Source organism: Apus apus, chromosome 2 (assembly GCF_020740795.1).
Source record: "Apus apus isolate bApuApu2 chromosome 2, bApuApu2.pri.cur, whole genome shotgun sequence".
In the NCBI taxonomy this organism is placed as follows: domain Eukaryota; kingdom Metazoa; phylum Chordata; class Aves; order Apodiformes; family Apodidae; genus Apus; species Apus apus.
Window position 1 is genome coordinate 64,876,995 of NC_067283.1, and position 20,734 is coordinate 64,897,728.

At 40.9% G+C, this 20,734-nt stretch overlaps 2 protein-coding genes across 4 annotated transcripts in view; one reads left to right on the top strand and one right to left on the bottom strand.

Moving 5' to 3' along the window:
• The window catches only part of JARID2 (jumonji and AT-rich interaction domain containing 2), a 224,376-nt gene extending 205,789 nt beyond the window's left edge, over positions 1–18,587 (top strand). The window contains exons 13-18 of one of the 3 annotated variants that reach the window (XM_051609207.1): positions 3,212–3,317; positions 4,162–4,344; positions 10,585–10,715; positions 12,791–12,974; positions 14,521–14,628; positions 16,568–18,587. In XM_051609207.1, the coding sequence (XP_051465167.1) occupies positions 3,212–3,317; positions 4,162–4,344; positions 10,585–10,715; positions 12,791–12,974; positions 14,521–14,628; positions 16,568–16,744 (889 nt within the window). In that variant the 3' untranslated portion in view covers positions 16,745–18,587. Of the gene's footprint in view, positions 1–3,211; positions 3,318–4,161; positions 4,345–10,584; positions 10,716–11,431; positions 12,252–12,790; positions 12,975–14,520; positions 14,629–16,567 lie in introns of those variants that run through there. The other 2 variants (XR_007888493.1, XM_051609208.1) reach the window with 2 other exon arrangements.
• Positions 18,588–19,287: 700 nt separating this feature from the next.
• DTNBP1 (dystrobrevin binding protein 1) overlaps positions 19,288–20,734 on the bottom strand; it is a 70,642-nt gene continuing 69,195 nt past the window's right edge. The window contains exon 10 of the mRNA XM_051609210.1: positions 19,288–20,189. Within this exon, the coding sequence (XP_051465170.1) occupies positions 19,942–20,189 (248 nt within the window). The 3' untranslated portion in view covers positions 19,288–19,941. The remainder of the gene's footprint in view (positions 20,190–20,734) is intronic.

A 20,734-nucleotide genomic window follows, 5' to 3' on the forward strand; every position in this document is an offset into this window, starting at 1 on the left:
CCTGCAGGGTACTCTTTGCATCCAGAAGTCCCGATGGTGGCAGTGTCAGCTGCTCTTCATTCGCATGCAAAGTGTGTACTTTGGCCATTACTTTTAACTCCCATGTTTCTAAGCTACTGATGATGTCAGGGATGCTGACCCAGTTGCCACAGGGAAAGCACGTGGCCCAGAAAAAAAGATTTTAAATCTTGAGGGAAAACCATTAAAGCAGGAGCTTCTCTCTCCAAATGTTTTAAGTTGGATAAATGTTCTTTATGTGATCATACCAAGGGGTTTAGGCAAACTCTGGATTGGGCTGCAGATTGTGGGAGTTTGTTGCCTTCTGTCTTAGGCATTTCATGGCTCCTTTCCTTCATCTGTGAATCAGAAACCTGTAATCTTTTATAATAATACAGTATCAGGACAAATTACTGACCAAGCTATGCTGTCTTCAACATTAGGTGAATCTGTTTCTCTCTATGACATTCATCTACTCTTAAATGACAGTAAATTCCAAAGAGAAGGTGTTCAGTAATCCCCCAATTAAGTTATGAGGCCACTCTTCATACTGTGCACGTCAAAGCGTGCCTTTTGGGATTGAAAAGACTTAAATGCAGCCAGGCAGAGTTTTAGGAAAGGCTGCTATTTCTGTTCTTTCCAAGAAGAATAAAACCAAAGAAGCCATTGGCTTTTTCTTGATGGGCTTACATATACACATAACTAAATAGTTTCAGGCATGCTTATAAGGATTGCCTTGATGAAACATGGATAGTAAGCAGGAATAACTCAGAAGCAGGAAAAAGTGAAACTTTCTTGTCTGTAAAAGCTATTCTTTGGCAAGGCTGCCAGGCTGAACTGTCAGGCTAATATTCATCATTAACTCATTACAACTTTTAATATTGCAATAAAGAACTCAGCTTTATTGAGGAAAAGATTAATAACTCCGGGTCTGGCATAATATCTGAAGTAACCCTGACAGCATTGCTTTCAGCAATAATAAAGCAGACCACTTGGCACCAAAGCTTTCGTCTGTCTTGCAGAGTCCACCCAACATCCAGAAACCTCTTCCAAGGACAGATCCCTGTGGTGCTAAAATCAGTGGTGCTTCATGTACCTGCAAATTGCTGAAGTCACTGTCTAATCTGTCAGGTTCTACTTCCTGAAGAGTAAAAAGAAGAGAGCTCAAATTTTCATGCAGGACAGAGGACAGTGACCTTTTTATTCTGGACGGATCCTCAGTGCCTATTAAAAGAGAGAATATCTTGTCCTGCCCAAGACACTGAGAAGTTTGTTCTGGCTTCTCTCTTCCTGTTTCTATGGGTACATGAAGAACTGTGAGTGAGTGAAACTGCAGTATATGCTGCAGGTGCACCTGGATCTGCATCCCCCTGAGTCTTGCCAGTAGTCAGTCTCAATCACTTTGTCCTGCCCCTCTTCACACCTCCCCCCCCCCCCCCGTGCTTTTTCCTTGGCCCATCTTGGGAGGGGCTGCATGCTTGAATTTTTTGGCTGTATTTTCTGACTCTAGAAGGAAAGGGTGGAGTCTGCCATGTTCTGGCTTTGAATTTAAAATATTTTCATCACCATTGAAAATCTGTTATTACACTGCAAGTAGAGTAATGTGCTCCAGACATGCAGCTGTTTTGCAGCTGTCACTGCTAGTGACACAGGTACTCCAAAACATTTAATACACGGCATGCATTTCAAATTGCTGTCGGGACTTGTTCCTTATCAAGATAAAGCTCTTCCACTTCACCTCTCTATAACCCTCGGATTTCTTAGCAAGGTCCTAATTGTTGTCAACACATATGTAAGGAGTTAGTCTGTGTACACCTGTACACTGAGGTCATTAGAGCCCTTATTGTGTCTACAATTAGCTGTATGAGTAGATATTGTCATTTCTTCTGGCTCTCTTGGCTTGAAAATCAACAAAGACAAATCAAAGTCATCATCACTACAGTGAACAGTAACGAGATGTTCAAATCACAGGAAGCACAGCCTCCTACACACCCGTCAAGCAGGGTGGCTGTGTGGATATAGTATTAGTGCACATTATAAGCAAATAACCTGGCAAGGTCTGTAAGGCCAGCAGAAAGCTTTAAGAAATTGGTGGGGAGACCAGATGAATGACAAGAAAACGGCACTTTTTCCCCAGAGTACTTCTAAACAGTAATGATAAGTCTGGAGATGCTTTTTATTTGCCTGAGCATAACAAACCCAAATGAAGTAATGTCACAGATAAATCCCAGCATGGCAGCAACTCAGAGCATTTTGTGAATCCCAGGATTTACACTGTGTCCCACCAAGCTGCACTGCTCAGTTTGCAGTCATCGAGTGCCAACTACCAGATCTTGGGAACAGGCTTCTGCTGGGTGGACGTAAACCATTACCCTTCTGGCAGGGTGTAAGCAAGAACAGCAGTGAATTGTCACCATATCACCTCCCTGCATCCAGTAAAATAGCAGTTCTCAGGATGTGTGAAGCTCAGACCTGAGACTCCTACATTTTTTCTTACCACTTCTGTATAGGGAGCACTTGCTGGCAGTGAGCACAGAGAGGAGAGCTGCTTACTTGACTTTTAAAGGAGAGGAGGATGTGTAACTTGGGGCACATACCAACAGAGTTTCAAATCTCTCTTGCTGCTTTGGCTGTCCTTAGTCAGGTGTTTCTTTTTTTGCAAGGAAGAGGAGGAGTATGGGATTTGTTAATAAGCAAGGCAAGAAGGTCTTAGGCTACTTTGTGATTTGTGGCTTCTTGTTTGTTCCAAACAGAAAATATTATTAAATAAAAAAGATCCTTCGGTTCATGCACAGGTAATAAATACAACCATTTATGGTAACAGTGCTTAGAAGATGCAAACTTCTGTCCATATTAGCTGTTCCAGTGCCAATAAAATGCACATCATGCTGTTGCTGATTTTTCTTCTCTGATTATACAGAGCACTGAGTATTCACATTTCTGTTTTGGGGATTGTTTGTCCTTTGGCATCTGGTGAACACTATCAGACCAAGTCTAAACAAACAGCTTTCCATGAATCCTCAGTGTTTTACCAAAAAGGACTGTATGAGAAAGCCTGCCTTTAATTTCTCTCTCTCTTTTTTTAAAAAAAACAAAAACAAAAAAACACAAAACAAAAAACAAAGTCCTGGTTTGAATTGCCTGTTAGGGTGTAGCTGTGGAGCATTATTTACTCCACAGTAAATCTTTCTCTTTTCCTTTAACAAAACAACAGGTATTGCATTCCTGCTGCGGAGGAGAACAAACTTGATGATGTGGTACATACCCTGCTGCAAGCCAATGGCACTCCAGGGCTGGAAATGCTTGAAAGTAATGTAATGGTAAGTTAACACTGGGAGAGGTATTCCCATTTGAGAACACGAGGCTAATCAGAAGACTTGTTGTTTGGGGGGTTATTTTGCTTTTGTCTTACACGACAAGGATGTAGAAGCTGTTGTTAAAATCTAGCTACGTTCTGCTTGGAGTGTTTACCCACATGGCTAACAAGGCTCACATGTTAAAATGCTGACATAGAAAGAAATGTGACAGAGTAATAAATGTCCATTTTTAATCCTGTCCGTAATACACAAAGGGAGTGTTTTGTGATCAGTTTATCTGCTATGATTGACATAGTGCCAGCATGGATATGAGAAGTCTAATACTTCAAAGGAATTAAAAGTATTTTTGGCTCCCTTGTTTATTTTATGGATAAAAATTTTGGGTTAGTGCATTTAAGTATTAATTTAGGACCCCACAGCACAAGGAACTCCCTCAGTTCTCCATGTTAACATCTGTAACAGGAATGTGGTAGCAAGGTGGATTCAATGCCAAATCTGAAAAGATCTAAATGGAAGACCGAATGGCTGGCATTACTTTCTGCAGCAGTAGATACTACAGTTTTGAGGCTTTGTGTTTGAGATTGTTAGGCAAGTGAAAGTTTAAGCTGTTGGTTTCAAAAGAGCCACTTCTGTAATTCTCACTCCAAACACTCAGCTTCAGCATGAGCAGAAGGGAAAAGAGAAAGCAAACAGAGCTGAGCTGTTAGCAGAGCACAGCTTTTCTCCACAAGTAACATGTGGCAGTACCCAGCAACAACAGGGATCTAACTGAAAAGAAAGTTCTGACTTATTTTTTTAATTTGTTTCTCTCTTTGTTTTGTTTTGTTTTGCTTTTATGTCTCTCTAGATCTCCCCAGAAATCTTGTGTAAGGAGGGGATCAGGGTGCACCGTACTGTACAGCAGAGTGGGCAGTTTGTTGTCTGTTTTCCTGGATCCTTTGTGTCTAAAGTGTGTTGTGGCTATAGTGTTTCTGAAACAGTGCACTTTGCTACCACCCAGTGGACAAGTATGGGTTTTAAAACAGCCAAGGTAAGTTGAGAAAAGGAGTTAAAATGGATTCACGGCCCTGCCATCTAAAACGACAGCAAACCAGACATTCCAGTATTGTGACACTAATACAACTACGTCTATTTTTGTGGACTATTAAATGAAAAGAAAAGAAAAAGGTTCTGCAATGCATAAGACAACCCAGTGTTTTCAGAAAAGCAACTGGGGTAATAATTGATAGCTAAACAACTTCTGTATATTTGAAAAAAATCAGAAGATTGTTATGCCTGCAGACCAGTTTGCAAAGAAGCTTTTCAAAGATCCCTTCAGAGCTAATGATAATATATTGTATTATGCTTACTAAGGTTTTTTTTTAAGTGATGTTTTCTAGAACCATTAGAATCTCAGGTGCAAATATCTGAATAACTGTGCTTGTTAGCTCCTATGATAGGCAGAGTCAATTAATACTCACAGCTGTATTGCTTGTCTTTCTCTGCCCCTATGTTCAGGAAAAGCTGTTGATCAGGGCAATTTCAGTTTTAATTGACTGGAAAATGCTTAGGTTCACTGACCAGCCCCTCCAGTACCAAGCTGTTAATAAAACAAACCTCCCTTTCCCTTTTCATACAACTGAGGCAGGTTGTCTGCAGAAACATGCAGGTGAATTGTCCAGTCACCATGATTTTGGCTACATTTCTCTGTTCTTGGACAAAGAATATAAGTTGTCACTGTGTTTCCAACCTCCTCAAATACACAATGATTTACAGATGCTATTTTGGTAGTGTTTTATAGAGAAGCCACTAGTCAATTATCATTTACAGCTTCAGACAAAGTGGTTAGTAAGTAATTAAATGTAATATTTCTACAGTTAGGCTTTGGTTCTTTAGGGTTAATGGAATTCTTCCAACCTGGTTAAAGTAAATGTATATTAACTTAGTTTGAAATTAAAGGTTATTTTATTACAGATTTATTTTGGGGGAAGGTGGGAATTGTATATGTGTGTAGGCAAGGAATAGGAATCCTGAGCTAACTTATTCTGTCTGAAGGTACACAATTATATTAACTCCATATGCTGTATTTATTGCTCTACTGAACACTTGTCTGATATTGTGAAAATGCCATTCCTGTAAGAGACAGAAATCACTATGCAGCAATTAAAAAGCTCTTCTTGGTGCCTCAAATCCTAAAGAACAGTTTCTTTTGATTAATTTTTAAGAGCTTTGCACTGGGTAAATATCAGATGACTGAAAATCCAACAGATTCCAATCTGTGATAACCTACCTTGGAAACTGAAGTCACAGCTCTCACAAACTTTACACAAACCACAGATACATGTTTATATCAAAATAACTCTGGAAACATCTACTGCATTGTTCTTTTCCATCTTTTTTTCCTCTTCCCCTTCTTCTTCCCTCAAACTGTCCTGTTTTTAACTCCCTTAAATTTTGGAAGTTTGTCCTTGCTTCCTTCACTTTGGCAAGGCACTTTGCCATTTTCAAAATCTGGCTGGGATTGTGCTTTTCAGAGGTTGTGAGACGTTCTGTGTAATGAGCAAGATTCCCCTTTTGGACTGTTAATGAACTCTGTGACAAACAACTGTACCTTCCTGTCTGTCTGTTCCCAACAGCAATATTGACAGTTTTCAGCTGTTTGATGCATTGTTTTCATTCTGTGATACTGTGACCTGATTTTTTTTATAGTGACTCTCTTTATATTACTAAATAATATTGTTTCATTTCTGTATTGAATGACTGCTCAATCTCCTTTAATATATGGAAAAATGAAATTCTGCACCTGAAATGGCATCAATTTCCCTTTATAAGTTGGGGTAATTGCTGGAACTAAAGAGTTTGTATAAAGCCTGTGTAAAGGGACAGACAGGTTTCACCTAAGCCATATGTGGAACCAGATTGCTGGCTTTTAAAAAACACCCTAAGAGCTCTTGAAATTTTGCACTAAAGATGAGGAGAAGGTTTACAGGTGTGGTGGAAAAGCTTGTGTTGGGAATGGCAGAGGGATATCCTCAAATAAGGCATTGGGCAAAGTCAGAAAAACTCTCTTAGGAAAAACAGAAACCAAAGGAATGCACTCTGATCTAGAGGCTTGGAAATAAGGAATGTCTTGTTTTAAATGAGGACTATCATGGTATAGGGCCTATGGGAGACTTGGTGGAAAGCAGAGACTCAGGTGATCACACAGGAAGTAGTACATAGGAAAGATGTAGTTAGTTATCCAGTTGGAAGAGAGCTTCCTGTCAAATAAGCCAGGTTACCGATCTTCCCATCCTAAGTAGAACAGCATGGTATTAGCACTGTGCTCCTTACTGTCAGGGGCTTTATTTGTATTCCCCTGAAGCAGAGCTTAGGTTAGGAAGATGCCTTTAAAAACACCACAGTTACCATTCCTTGGTTCCTGCCACAGAGCTGTCTTAGCCTGAGCAGACTGGATTGCTTTTGGATGAAACCAAATGGGAAGAGGCACTCCAGAGGTGCACCTGATGTCCTCCAAACACTGGTGGTGGAGGTGTGGCCACAGGATCAGGCTGGACTGCTCTGAAGTAAAGCCATCAGCTTTACACACACAGGGCTGGTGGGTCCTCAGCATCAACTGTCTCACTGTGCACATCCATTCCTGCTTTGCCACTCTGGATGGTCTGTAGGTGTAGCCTGTGTTACACTAAAGAAGAGAGAAGCTGCAAGGACAGGACAGACAATGATAATGGGAAATGCTGGTCTCCTAGCTAGGCTGGTGGTTGTGTTGGTGCGTGATGCCAGAACCAAAATGCCTCCAGGGAGCAGCTGGTCAAGAAACCCACATAAGAAGAACCTGTCATCTCACTTCTTGGCCGTGGTGGAGCCCAGTTCAAAGCATCACAATCCAACAGCTATGCTGGGATGCTGAGCAGAGGTTAAAAACCTTGAGAGAGCAGCAAAATATCCACTACGGGGGTGTTTCATTTCAAAAGATGGCCTCACGTCATAGCAAGGAAGCTTGTTAAATTGAGAATGCAGAAAGAAGGGTTGAGTGAGTGTGTCCAGCATAGAAATTGTTTAAAGATGCTGCGTTAGAGGCTTTTACAGCACATGCACATTGCTTAGCAAAAAAAAAAAATAAATTTCAAAAGGCAAACCCCTGCTAAACTTGGCATGGCTAAACAGCAGGGGAAATGAGACCAAAAAATCCCTTTTGTTTCCAGAAGATGAAAGTGCAAGTAAAACAACCACTCTAGCAAGATGCATGTAAATACCTAGAAATGCAGACCAAAAAGAGATTCTGAAGAATTTGCTAAAGTTGTCCCAGAAGAAAAAATAAATGTAGAAAATAAAAGAGACTGGGGCAATCAGTGTGGCTTTTGCAGCAGTCATGGACCCCAGGTCTTGAAACTTTTGGAAGGTTGTATGGCAGAGCCTGTGAGCATTTCTGGAAGACTTTTGGTGAGGTTCCTCAGAAAAGGCTTTTGAAGAAATTAACCTGCCATGGATTGAGGGGAAGAGTTCACACACACAAAAATAAGTGCTTTAAAAAGAAGCAGAGCATGGGAACAAATGGTCAGTTTTTATCATGGAGGGAGATCTCTTTCTGCTTCCCTCAAGAATTTGTACTAGGACCAGTACAGTTCAACCGTAGAAGAGGAAACAAATAGCAAAACTAATCCTCTATACTGAAGATATTAGTGGTTCTGACAGCAAAAATTAAAGCTGAGGTGTCACAGAAAGATTTCATGATAGTGATCTGAGCGAGAAAATGGGTTGCTAAATTTTAAGTTACTCAGGAGTAAAAAAAATAATCCTAATTGTACAGACAGAGAGATGAGCTCTGAACAAGCTCTTGCTACTGAGAACAAGATGTTTTTGGATTCTTATGGAGCTGCCAGCCAAGTGCTCCAGAGAGGTCTTAAAAAGAGTCTTGCATGTTAGGAATTGCAAGGAGAGAATAAAGAACAAAGCAGAACCATCACTATGGCACTATGTAACCTCTTGGTATGGCCATGGCTTGAACACTGGAGCAATTCTGAGTCCCCAGTTGCAAAAGGAATATAGAGGAACAAGAAAAAGAACAGCAGAGATTGATGATTAAAGGTATGAATGAGCCTCTGTGTTGCATATAAGAGGACTACTCAGTTTGGAAAGTTAATGACTGAGAGACACACAACAGTAAGATCAGATCACAGGTGGCAGGGTGCCATTGGAACATAACATTGGAAAGCATGTCATTGAAAGAAATTATTCGGCAGGAGGTCAAAAGCAAGCAAAAGTCTGTTTTAAAATACTTACCTGTGTATTTCAGAACTGTATGGAATGAAAAATAGATGTGAATTCAGATAAGTGCAGAGATCCAGTGAGTTGTGCTAAATGGAGCACAGGCCTGTCTTGGGCTCAGGAGGTCCCTGAGCTGCCAGCCAGCAGGAGTGTACCTCGCTTTTTTTCTCCAGCCACCCACTGTGGCCTTTTATCCCGGCTGTGTGGGGTTCCTGGGTGGGCTTCTCGTCTGGCTCGAAGTGGCTGTTCTTACGCAGCTTGGACAACATGCAAAGCAAATCTAATGTGCGACAACACTTCTCATCCCACTCCTGAAAGTGCAGCTGTTCTGGCCCCAGGCTCTAGCAGCACCTTCTGAAGAAAGCTTTGCTTACCTGACCCTCTTTTGAACACTTCCTGGTCAGCAAAGCTTACTAATATGTTTTATGATACACATATTAGTTATCACTTCACTGCACGTAATCAGTGCTATTTAAAATGATTAATTTTATAATATATTGGTTCCGATAAAGGAACTACTAAGAACATGTAATAAGAATTAAAAGATGAAAACAAAAAAAAAGGTTAAAGATGAATCTTTGGTTATGTTTGTGCCGAGTAGGTATTTGGCAGGCTTAACTCCTAACCAAAATGGCACCTTCACATTACACACCAGTTTTAGCATAATGTGACAACTCTCTGAGTCAGTATAAACAAACCATACCTCTTTGGACACTGGGAGTTCTCTCGACTTCTCCCAATTACACCATAAATCACAGGATTTGCCTACGTAAGAATTATCAAAAGGCTTAAGGTACCAAAATCAGTTGGTTTGTATTGATGGGAATGAAAGACGTAGTTTTAAAAGCTTACACAGAGATGAACCAGTAAAAGGCAAAACTGAGCAGAACTGAAACCCTTTCTTTTACTTGTTGTGTCTTTTCCCTGGCCTCTGCTAGTTGTCTTTTTGACATTTTGGAAGATGCAGAATAATAGCAGTCCTGGGCTTCAAGCAGGTCAGAAGACTAGGTAGTACTGGATGGCTTCAGGGATTAGGTTACTCCTCTTGGCCTACACAGGAAAAATTAATTTTTAGGGAGAGAATTTTGAGATGTTGTGTGGTTCCTCCACTGAGCTGCATGTTAATCTGTGCCTGGGGTTTCCTTTTTTTTCCTAATTTTCTTGACATCTCTCCTGTCCTTGTCTTTTCCACTGATGAAGTTTAATTTTTTTTTCATTTTTTTTTTAAAGGGTATACCTGAAATGTGGTGACACTGGAGTATTTGCATTTTGCTTCATTCTCCTTGTGTATGCAGACTTAGCGTGTATTTCCCCTGCATTAAGTTGCACAGTAAAGCATATTAAGAAGTTAGCACACAGAGTGATTTCTTAGCATATATGCCATCATGCACTGGTGAGGCATTGGAACAGGCTCCCCTGGGAGGTGTGGAGGCACCAACCTGGAGGTGTTAAAAAAAACAGGTGGATGTGGTGTTTTAGGAGGTGGTTCAGTGGTTGGAGGTGGTAGGGCTGACAGTTGGATGTGATGATCTTGAAGGTCTTTTCCAACCTTGATGACTCTGATTCTATGCATTGCAGTTGTTTTTTTTTTGGCTCTCTACTGGGGCCTTTGAATGAAAACATGTTAGATCTAACGGGCACTGGGGTATTCTCTGAGAAAGCATGTGATTGCCACTGTCTGGTAGCAGGCTTTTGGTTTCAGTTTTTGAGTTTTTGTCTGTGCTGTTGATTCACCTAAAGCAGAAAATCTTTCATAGTTCTTTGAACAGCAGGATCCAATTCAGCAAAGCACTTGGGCACCTGGCTTTCCACCGAAAGGACTGGTTTAAAATCAGCAATTATATTTCAGTGTGAAGTCAGGTGCTGGATGTAAGTTAGGAACATAAATTGTTTAATTTGGAGTGTAGAAAGCTCTTACTTTGGGTTGTTTTACAAAGCTACTTTTTTGCTACACTTAATTCGTTTTTCGTAGCTTTTTATTTTCAAATTTGCTTAAGTATTAATTTGGCAATTTCTGTCCCAGGAAATGAAGAGACGACATATAGCCAAACCATTTTCAATGGAAAAGTTGCTTTATCAGATTGCAACAGCAGAAGCAAAAAAGGAAAATGGACCAACTCTGAGTACGATATCATCACTTCTTGGAGAGCTCAGGTAACAAATGGGGGGCCTGTTGTACCTATTTTATTTTCATTGACAGACTCCAGAGGTGGATGATGTAAGTAGCCATTTCAGACGCATGTCTCTCACTTACTTAACTGAGCAAAAGCCCAGCAAACTTACTTGAAGACAGCCACATGCAGAAGAAGCAGTTTCTTTGGCTGTATCTGATGTGAGAGTGCCCATGGTTAGGATGTCTTACTCCAAGAATTCCCTACTTTGGGCACCATCAGAAAATTAAAGCCAGAGTTTGCCTTGGGTTTTTACTGTGTTGATTCTTGGTGCTGAGTCAAGATTTCCTGATGAATTAGGTGAGCTACATGGGGCCAAGTGGTTAACCACCTTTCCTCAGTTTTTCAACCTCTTGGCATCAGTAGCTGCTATCAATCCATGCCTGTAATGGGTTGTGCACCAGGAACCCTTGTCTTCAGCATCAAGACTGTGCATTACAGTTGTAGAAGGTACTTTGTTTACAGAAAGTCGTCTTGTTTTAAACGACTGAGTAAGTCAGCAGCTAAAGCATGGGGTGCTAACGCATCTTGCATTAGACCTTGAATGTTTAAAGGAACAATAATTCATACTCTTTTTTTCTCTCCAGTATTAAGGGAAACATGTTTAGGTAAGACAGGTAAAAGATAGGTAAAAAAAGAAAATATAATGTTGCCTGGCTTCCTGTGTAATGTTCTTCTCTTTTGTTCCCTACCATGTAGTTGCTACCTATCTTTCAAGTTTGTGACAACTGGTACTCGAGATGTCAAGACAGTTTTGATGAATGGAATCTACAAACTGTATTTAACTAACTAGCATGTTCATTTGGAAAATTGCCAGTGACATATTGAAGGGGAAAACAGCCCATGTGTTGTTTTAGTATTCAGAAAGAAATACAAAGAGGTGTGCTGACTGCTTTACCTGCAGCTGATTCCCCTGTGGGAATAATCACTTCAAGTGCACTTTTTTTTTTCCCCCTTGAAGAGGAAAAGTCTGCAAGTGTGAAAGGTGAAACAGAAATGTTGGTGCTTGCTGTTAGACCATCACATCGACCTCTATCAGAGTGGTTCTCAAACTTGTTCTTATGCTTAGGTTGGAATTCTCTGGAGGATACCAGTCCTTCCTGTGGCTGCTTATGTAAAACAAAATCCCAAGTAACCAAACCTGAAAAAAAACCAACAAAGTGTAATGCTGTACCATAGTGGTTTTGGTGGTTTTTTTTTTCCCCCTTTGGTTTTGTTTTGCTTATTTGTTCTGTGTCTTCTGCTGCCTCCTCTCCTGATCTGCCTTGGTTGCTCAGTTTGCCCATACCGTTTGCTTGCCATGGCTCTCACACCCAGCTGTGTCTGGTGGCAAGCTTTTTTATTCTCCCCTTCCATCTGCTCACTCCACACTGTCTTCCACGTGGCTCCAACCTGACCTGCTCTCCTAATGCTGTATACTTCAGCATAGGAAGTATTGTCCACCTTGCAGATGCCATGGGTAAAGGGCAGCTGGAGGGCTTCGTCTTTACTCTTTATTGACATCTCCTTCTTCTTCCTCTGGGTGTACAGCAAGATCTTCGTCTTTTGGTACAATCACTTGCCCTGCTCCCCCTTTCCTGCCTGAAGCACCTCACGGCAGCAGGTCCTTGGTTCATCTCTGCCTCCTGATGAAGGTGGCTATGTTACTCCTGACAGGATCAGCTCCTCCTCCTCCTCCTCAAGGTGGCTTTTGGCAACTTCAGGAATGACAGTCATGTTAGCCACATCTCACGACTCTCCACATGACCCTGAGCAACCATCAACCTCCAGGAAGTACTCAGCAGTCCCCAGTTCTCTGCGGAGCAGTTTGAGAACCACTGGCTTGATACAGTGGTCGCTGTTATAATCTGGAGATAGCTTTTGCAATTAGGCAGCGTGTCTGTGGTGCTGGCTGTCTCTCACCACCTGTAGGGAACGGCACCAACTTGCAACAAGACTCAGGGCTTTGCTCTGTGGAGCTAAGGTTTCAGTGACAAAGGCGGTAAAAGAGTGTGACTGTACATGGCTTTGTTGTGCTGTGAGGTGATGCCAGTGTCTAATTGCATGAACCATCCACAGGGACACGGAGCTGAGGCAGCGGCGGCAGCTTTACGAGGCGGGTCTCCACTCTTCAGCGCGCTACGGCAGCCACGACAGCAGCAGCACCGGGGTGGATGGAAAGAAAAAGCCTCGAAAGTGGTTGCAGTTAGAAACGTCAGAGAGGAGATGTCAGATTTGTCAGCACCTGTGCTATCTTTCCATGGTGAGTGAAACCCTTTGCCACCACTGGGATACTGTCCCCCTGTTCTAATGTGCTGCAAGCACTTGAGACACAGCACATGACTGGAGAGTCATCTCATGCACGCCATGTAGGACAAAGAGATGTTGATTTAGTTTGTGTGAGAACATTTATCGCCTTGACCAGTGGTGACAGAAGGCAAGTTAAGAGTCAGCTACCTTCCATCCCCTGTAAGGAAGGGATAGACTAGTCACTCCTCTGCTTTCAGAAGCCCACAGGCACGGCTGCCTTGCACTAGGAGGGGGAACACAGATACCTGCATGTTGCTGGTAGCAGTTGATCATGGCACAACTGCTCTTAGGATGAGTGAGCAACTGGAATACACACGTGCCCTGAATCTCAGACATGCCCCTGCAGCCTGTGCTGCCACTGTTCCCTGCAAGCCAAGTCGCAGGGTAGGTGTGTCCTGGCAAGCTATCCTGCTGTTTGCCAACTGCCTATTCAAAAACAGAAGTCAGGCCCGTAACTTTCTCTCTTCTTACAAGTAATTGCCTACTGGCTTTTGAAGGTGTGCTAACCAGTGTGGCGACACACTCAGGTTTTTAGCTGTACCGCAGAACACCTAGAAAAACAGCAATGTCATTAAAGATAACAAAAGCTCCTCCCACAACCTTATATACCACTTAATTCCAAGATAGACATTTAAATAGACATAAAACAGTGTCTGTGACTCCACATTCAGTCTTTTTTCTATCATCTTTCGGGTATTTTTTGGGTAACAAATCTTAGGTTTCTGATGGAAATACAAGGTAAAAACAAGCTGTAGCTGTTTCCCTCATACCCTAGAATATTCTGAGCATATACAGATGTTCAGACCACTGAGCAGCTAAGATGTGGTTAATCAGAACTACTTTTAAGTAACTTTAAAGTGAGTTTGTTTTAAAAGCAGCCAACCAAAAAACCCTCTTAATTCTGGTCCGTCTGCTCTGGAGTCAGTCTAATTGATGGAAGGAATTTTTTTTTCTTTTTCCTTGCCATTCTTAGCAGTAATAAGGGACAAAAAGTCAACTTGGTTGTCAAATTCCAAGTGGAATGCATAGGCTTGGCAGGCAGCCAGCTGAGCAAATGCTCAGCTGAATGAGACAGTAGCTGAAGAATCCTGTGGCTAAGCTTCTGATTTCATCCTTATTCAAGACAGTATTTAAAGGAATGGGAAACAGCTGCTGTCACTAAATCTTTAGGCTACATATTAAGATACCAGTAAAACTTTATGCATAGATCATTATTTGGATTTGGCCTTCATTGCTATTGGTGGGGTTCTTTTTTTATTACATTGTATGTATTTGCCAACATTAGCACTTAAAAAGGGAAATGTACTTTCTTCTTCTTACACATCCTGAATCATTTCACGATGTGTAATGCTTGTTGTTTATGCTTCCTCCCACTAACTTGAGGTAAGATACAGCTTTAATAATTCACACATTGCAGTATGAAATATTGTGTGTGGGACATGGCTACAATTTGGAGCTCATTGGAATTCTCTCCCCCTCCTGCCTCTGAATTTTTATAGGTGGTACAGGAGAATGAAAATGTTGTCTTCTGCCTGGAGTGTGCCCTGCGGCACGTGGAGAAACAGAAGTCTTGTCGGGGACTGAAAATGATGTACCGTTACGATGAGGTCTGTACCATGTAGCTTTGTGATGCTGGTGAGCTTTCATGCTGAAAACTTGGGACCAAACTTGGCTCTGCCTTCGGCCTACCAAGACCTCAGTAGACTGTGCTTTACTGTTGGGTGGTTTGTTTTTTAGCATGGGAAGAAGATGTTTTATTATGAATTAACTAAAAGAAATGGGGAAACGTGATTACCAAGATGAAACCTGGAGTATAAAGTGTGTTAATGCACATTACAGAACAGAGAAACCATGAAATGCTTTGGGATGCTGGTAGAAAGTTCATGCTGAACTCCAGCATGAAAGTCCAGCCTAAACCTCCTTTAAGGCAAACTGGCAAGAGTATTTGTAGAGAGGTCTAGTAATAGCCGAGCGGCCCAGTGTGACAATGAATAATCACAGATCTTAAGCTGGTGATTTCAGACTGTGCTCAGGTGCTGGGCTAGTGTGACACTGCAGTCCAGTTCAGTGATGCCTCTTCACCTGCCTGGTTACCCCATTTGTGGGCAGCCCTGGTGTGTGGGGAAGGGTGGGCAACAGAGAGTGGGAAGCACTTTACTGTTAGCTCGAGCACTGGATAATGAAGCAGGGGGAGAAGTTACAAAATCAGCTCTTGGAGCTCAGTGCTGGTACAAGCAGCTTTTTGCCACAGGCTCCTCAGCAATTTCTGATGTATGCACAGGGATATGGGGGGAAAAGTCCCCAAAAGGTCAGAGTGAGTCTGAGGCAGATCATGCCCTTGGCAGCTTTGTTCATTTGCAGTTGTAGACTCAGCTCTGGTCTCAGGTGCTGTAGATAGAAACAAGTACAGCCTAAGAAGACCAGGCAACAGTGAAGCTGCCCTTGTCATGTGATAAACACAGAAGAGTTTTGGGAAGTTATTCAGAAATTTTAATGCACTTCTCTTATTCTTGAGATTATTCAGTCCCTTACTTCCTGTGTTTTCACAGATCTGTTCAACCTGTGGTGGTTTTTCAAAGCCAATGCTTCCAGGAGGGTCACAAAAAATAATTAATTTTGCTAGGTTTTGTATTTACAGAGTAGGTATTTTAGGCTGAGTTGGGAAAGGCAAAAAAAAGGAGACTTAAATACTGGATGATTTTTTTTCTTTCAAATGTAAGAAACAATCACAAAGTTTTTACATTTCTGAAAGATCCTAACTGCATGCTTGGTTATTATCACAGACATTTTTTTAAGGGCTGTGAATGGGGAGAGAGGTAACCTGCATGTTAAATGCCACTTGTTAAATCGATTTAACTGTAAGGTCACCTGAATTAAGAGGCTGTTTCAACTTTGCACAGGTAACTTCTAACTGTTCTTACTAGGCAGGCACAGGCAGTTCAGAAAAATCTTCCCCCACATCCCTGAAACTTCCTCAATGCCCTGAATGTAATGGAATTAGGAGTGGCATTGTAGCCATGACACTGATTTGCTGAGGACTCCCGTCTCCTGCTGATCATAGTGCATTAAATGAAAGCAGCATCCCACAGCCAGTGACAACACTGTCACAAGGAAAAAGCGGAATCATCTTAAATTTGAAAGACATCTTTCGTAAACAGTAAATTATAAGCAATGTTACTGTGGATTTGAATTTATGGCATTTATATCTTTGTGCAGTAGTGGGTTTTAAATTGTATCTGAAGAACATTTCTGACCCTAATGCAGTAACCTTGTGGCTGAGCTTCTTTATTCTTTACATTTTGAAGGGGGGGAGAGGGAAGCAAGGGCTCCTTGGTTTGGACTTCCACACAGTACTTTTTACTACACTTCTGCTTGTGAATAATTAGTACATAGAGCCAAGCTGCTGCATAGTTTGCAAACATATACATTCCCACCCCCAGTTACATGCTTTCAGTCAAAACCAGCAGCATTAGATCTGTCCATCAGAGGTGACTGGAGAAAGAGCAGGTGCTAATTTGTGTTCTGTTTTTCTCGTTTCCTGAACAGGAACAAATAATCAGTCTAGTCAATCAAATCTGTGGAAAAGTATCTGGTAAAAACGGCAGCATTGAGAACTGTATCAGCAAGCCTACACCAAAAAGAGGACCTCGTAAGAGAGCAACAGTTGACGTGCCATCATCTAGGCTTTCATCCTCCAGTTCATCCAAAAGTGCTTCAAGTTAATCCTGAAGATGCCAACACTCTCATTTTGTCAATTTATATATATTTTTTGTAATTATTATACCATAGTTTGGAGTACTTGCTGTAGAATACAAGCTGTCTTTGCACTAGCTCTAAAGAAGATTTTCTTCTGGTTTTAGAGAACTAATTTTGTTTTAGCATTAAACTGTTGAATTTTTTTTTTTTTTTTGTACTTAGAATTAGATAGAGATAGGAGTCTGATTTTTTTAAACTGCCGTACGTTCGCTGTTTGAAACCGGCGAGGGGCTGATAAAACATTAATTTGTATTGTCCCTATGGCTGAGAAAAACAAAAAGCCTTTTTTGGTAACTGTGAAAAAACAAACAAACAAAACAGAAAAGGCTTTTAACCCATTTTTTTTTGAATAGGTTCAAGTTGGATGTGTTTTATAATTTGTTCTCCAGTCAGTTGAGCAGATTTTTCTGGAGAGAAAGGGATAGGAGACAAAAAACTTGAAAGAAATTGCTTTACTTTGGCTGTCTTTTATTCTGTCACAGCAAGATGAGTTTTGTAATTTTTTAAATTGGAGAATACACACTTTTTTTGGGAGGTTATGGCAGCTGAAGATGGACTTTGTTTCCTAACTGTAGGCAAAAGGAGGAGATTTGGAGTATGTTCTCTTTTACCAGCACATCACTATGCATCTGTTTTGAGGGGGAAAAAAAATAATAATAAAAAAAAACCAACTTTAAACAAAAGAAAAAAAAAACAAAAAAAAAAAAAAAAGGAGGAAAAAAAGACTGCCTGCCTTGAGGAGTCATGTGAGGGGAAAACTGTGCCTGATTTCATTAGGAAATCCATTCTGTTATTTTTTGGTGCTGTTGGCTACTTTATCAAAAAACCCTTCAATAGCATCCTTTAAAACAAAAAAAAAAGAAAAAAAAGAAAAAAAAGAAAAAAAAGTGATTGAAGCCATAAGTGCTTCTTTGTCATAGACGTGCAATCTTTCTAACATTCCATTTCCATTCCACTGCTGTTTTTCACACCTTTCACACAGTCAAGCATTAATTTTTTTGTTTTGAATTTGTTTCATTATATGATCACATTTAGAGCCACTAGCAGGTCTGCATATTTCTTTTGAATGTGAAGATGCATTTGCTTTCATCTTGTCTATTTTTTCTCTTCATGTTGTAACAAAAAAAAAAAAAGAAAAAAAATAATCACACCTTTTGTACATATGCCTGTAAATTTTTTTAAATACTTGAGCCTTTTCTTGGGGTGGGGGGAGGGATGGCAAAGAGACAAGATGAAGAAAAGCCTTACGTTTCACTTTCTTCATCGGTTGGATTGGATGCTTACAGGGTTTTTCTTGTAACATTTATAAGTGCTGCTTACATCACTGAACAACAACAAAAAATAATAATGGAGTAGCTGTTGCCCTTTTCTGGTTGTGTGTACAGTATGTGTGGAATAAAAAAGGGAAAATGTTTTCACAAACTGTTTTGTTTCGTAATTGAATTCAACAATACCGTAGCTACCCATATTGCACTGAGCTTGCCAGTGGTGACTGTCAGGAAAGTCCTATAATACAGTTTGTTGGTTGTTGTTGCAGAAGACTGAACTGTTTTGGAATATTTAACAATAACATAAACAGAGTCAAGTGTTTTCAAATGTGGTTGTCTGGTTTTTATGGCCTTGCTGTGTACTTTTCCCTCTTGACAGTAAACTTCTGACTATGGCTTACAGTTTGACATTTAATTTATTAGCGCTGCTCTGCTCTCTTTCCTTGTAAGGAAAGACTTCATGTTGTTTATTGCCAGTTTTTTGTTTACTTTCCAGGTTTGTACTACGAGGTTTAATAAAAAAACAAAACTTTTTTTGACAATTTGTCTGTCTTCTGGAAAGCGAGTGAGTAAAGTAAGTTCCTTCAAGAACAATTTCTTTCTCAACAGATGCCTTGCTAAATAGTATCTAGTAGTAGGTAGGGAGCTGCAAGGATGTTCCCCAGAAAGGGGTCAGGAAACACTTTGTCAGGTAACAGGAGATAAAGTGAATCCTTCAGGGAACTGGCCACTTCCCAGCTGGCAAGCAGCAGGGGATGCCTTATTCCCAACCATTAGATTTGCCAGGGCAGGCCTCTGGAAAGGAGCTACATCACAGCTTGTCCTTTTACTTTACTTACGCTGTTTCTGATTACATTCCTTCCCTCTGTGCATGAAGAGCAGGAGCCAGGAGCCTTCTCAAAGGAGAGCAGAGCCCTGCAAACAGAGTGTGAGACTTGACAAGAAACAGGTGTTAGACATGTTCAGACCTCAAGTTTAGAGAGAAAAATTACTGCAGAAAAAAATGGCAGTAAGGTGACAACGACTATAGCTCCTAAGGTTTATAAAATGTACACCATTTATAATATAATTCAGGTTTATCTCCCTTAAATCACTGGATTGCATCAGTGTAGTCAAACGTTACCATGGAAATGTAAATTACACTGGTGCTCAGTATAAATGACCATTTTTTTTCCTTACTGTTCCTGTTCCTCTGTTTACTGTCACGGATAAATTATTTGGGTAATCAAGTAAAAGACAGGGTTGGGATAGAAATACTTTATTTTATCTCGAAAGAGGAGTAAGTTTATACAGTGCTAAGATATCTGCTCCATGAGGAGTGTAACATTTCAATATGCATCTCTCCTCTTCAGTGTCTTTTTTTTTTTTCTCCTTAACACCTATGATACCTAAGTTGGTCCTGAATAAGAAGTGTGAGAGTAGACACTGCTGCATTAATAGACAAAGGCAGTAGGCAGACAGTAGGTAGTAAAGAGTAGAAAATAACTTTTCGTTTTGGTTTGGATCCTAAATCTTCAGTCGCAGCAGCTGAAAACATGCAAGGAACAATTTGGGTTCAGTATTACACATCAAGTCTTAAGTCTTTCCAATCAGCCATTTAAAGGTTAGCGGTCAAAGTAACTTGTACCTTTCCCCTTTAATTCTCTTATACATAGTATATACAACAGTTCTACTGCTCCCCTGAGCCCCAAGACTACTGTTAAAGTGTGTGTGCTTTAGGCATTATTTTTTTTTAAAAACCAACCTCCACATGACTGGCAATTTTGTAAAAAGGCTGTATTACTAAATAAAAAGGTCTGGCTGTTACGCTTGGTTAGCAAATGGTTACACAGGCAAGCTCTTCATTCACTTGTTCATTCATTCAGAAGTCATTCTTAAAGGATATGGTTTTAAGATTCAAATAGTTTGAGAGTCACTTTCATCACTAACATCTGACGTGCCCTTTCTTTCAGCTACAGCAGCAAGAGCAGTGTCCACTTGAACTTCCTCCTCATCAGACTGAACAACTGGAGACTCTCCTTCACTTGCATCTTGGCTGGCAGAGTCGGTGCAGGTCGAGGACAGGGAAGACAGTTTCTGCCGTAACTCAGACTGGCTTGGAACCTGAAGACTTATCTCACTCACGTAGGTGCTGGAGTCGGGCCCTTATGGGTGGAAAAAGAAGATCAGAAGTCGTCAAGCTGTGGCTCAGCAAGTGGATGGAGATGTCAGGATATTAACTGAGCTATACATTACATTGTAATGTCTTGAGCTGACGGCCATTTTTACCAGTTAAGAAAATAACTTGCCTGTACTCTGTGGTGGTCAGTAAAAGGGTGAAACAAATCTTTCCCTGACCAACCCAGTTGTCCACCTAGAGCAAAATGATGAGTTACCTTTCAGCCATCTCGTTTTTCTGAGAATAAACACTATTGCATATTTTGCCTTGATACTAGGGTGCAAAGCCCTTAGAGCCAGCACAAAAATCCCTTCTAATTCAGAGGGAAATGAATCCTCTGGAACAACAGTAAGATGCACAGGACTGTTCCACTGCTGTGGCAGTAACTGCTGAGGGAGGGGTAAGTCTTGCTGCAAGCCTGTCCCACCTCTGACGGAAGGTTACAGTGCCAGAACATCACAGCACCAGTGCGTTATAGTGCAGTGAATGTGCAGATGGAATATAAATATATATCCACACATACACACTGTA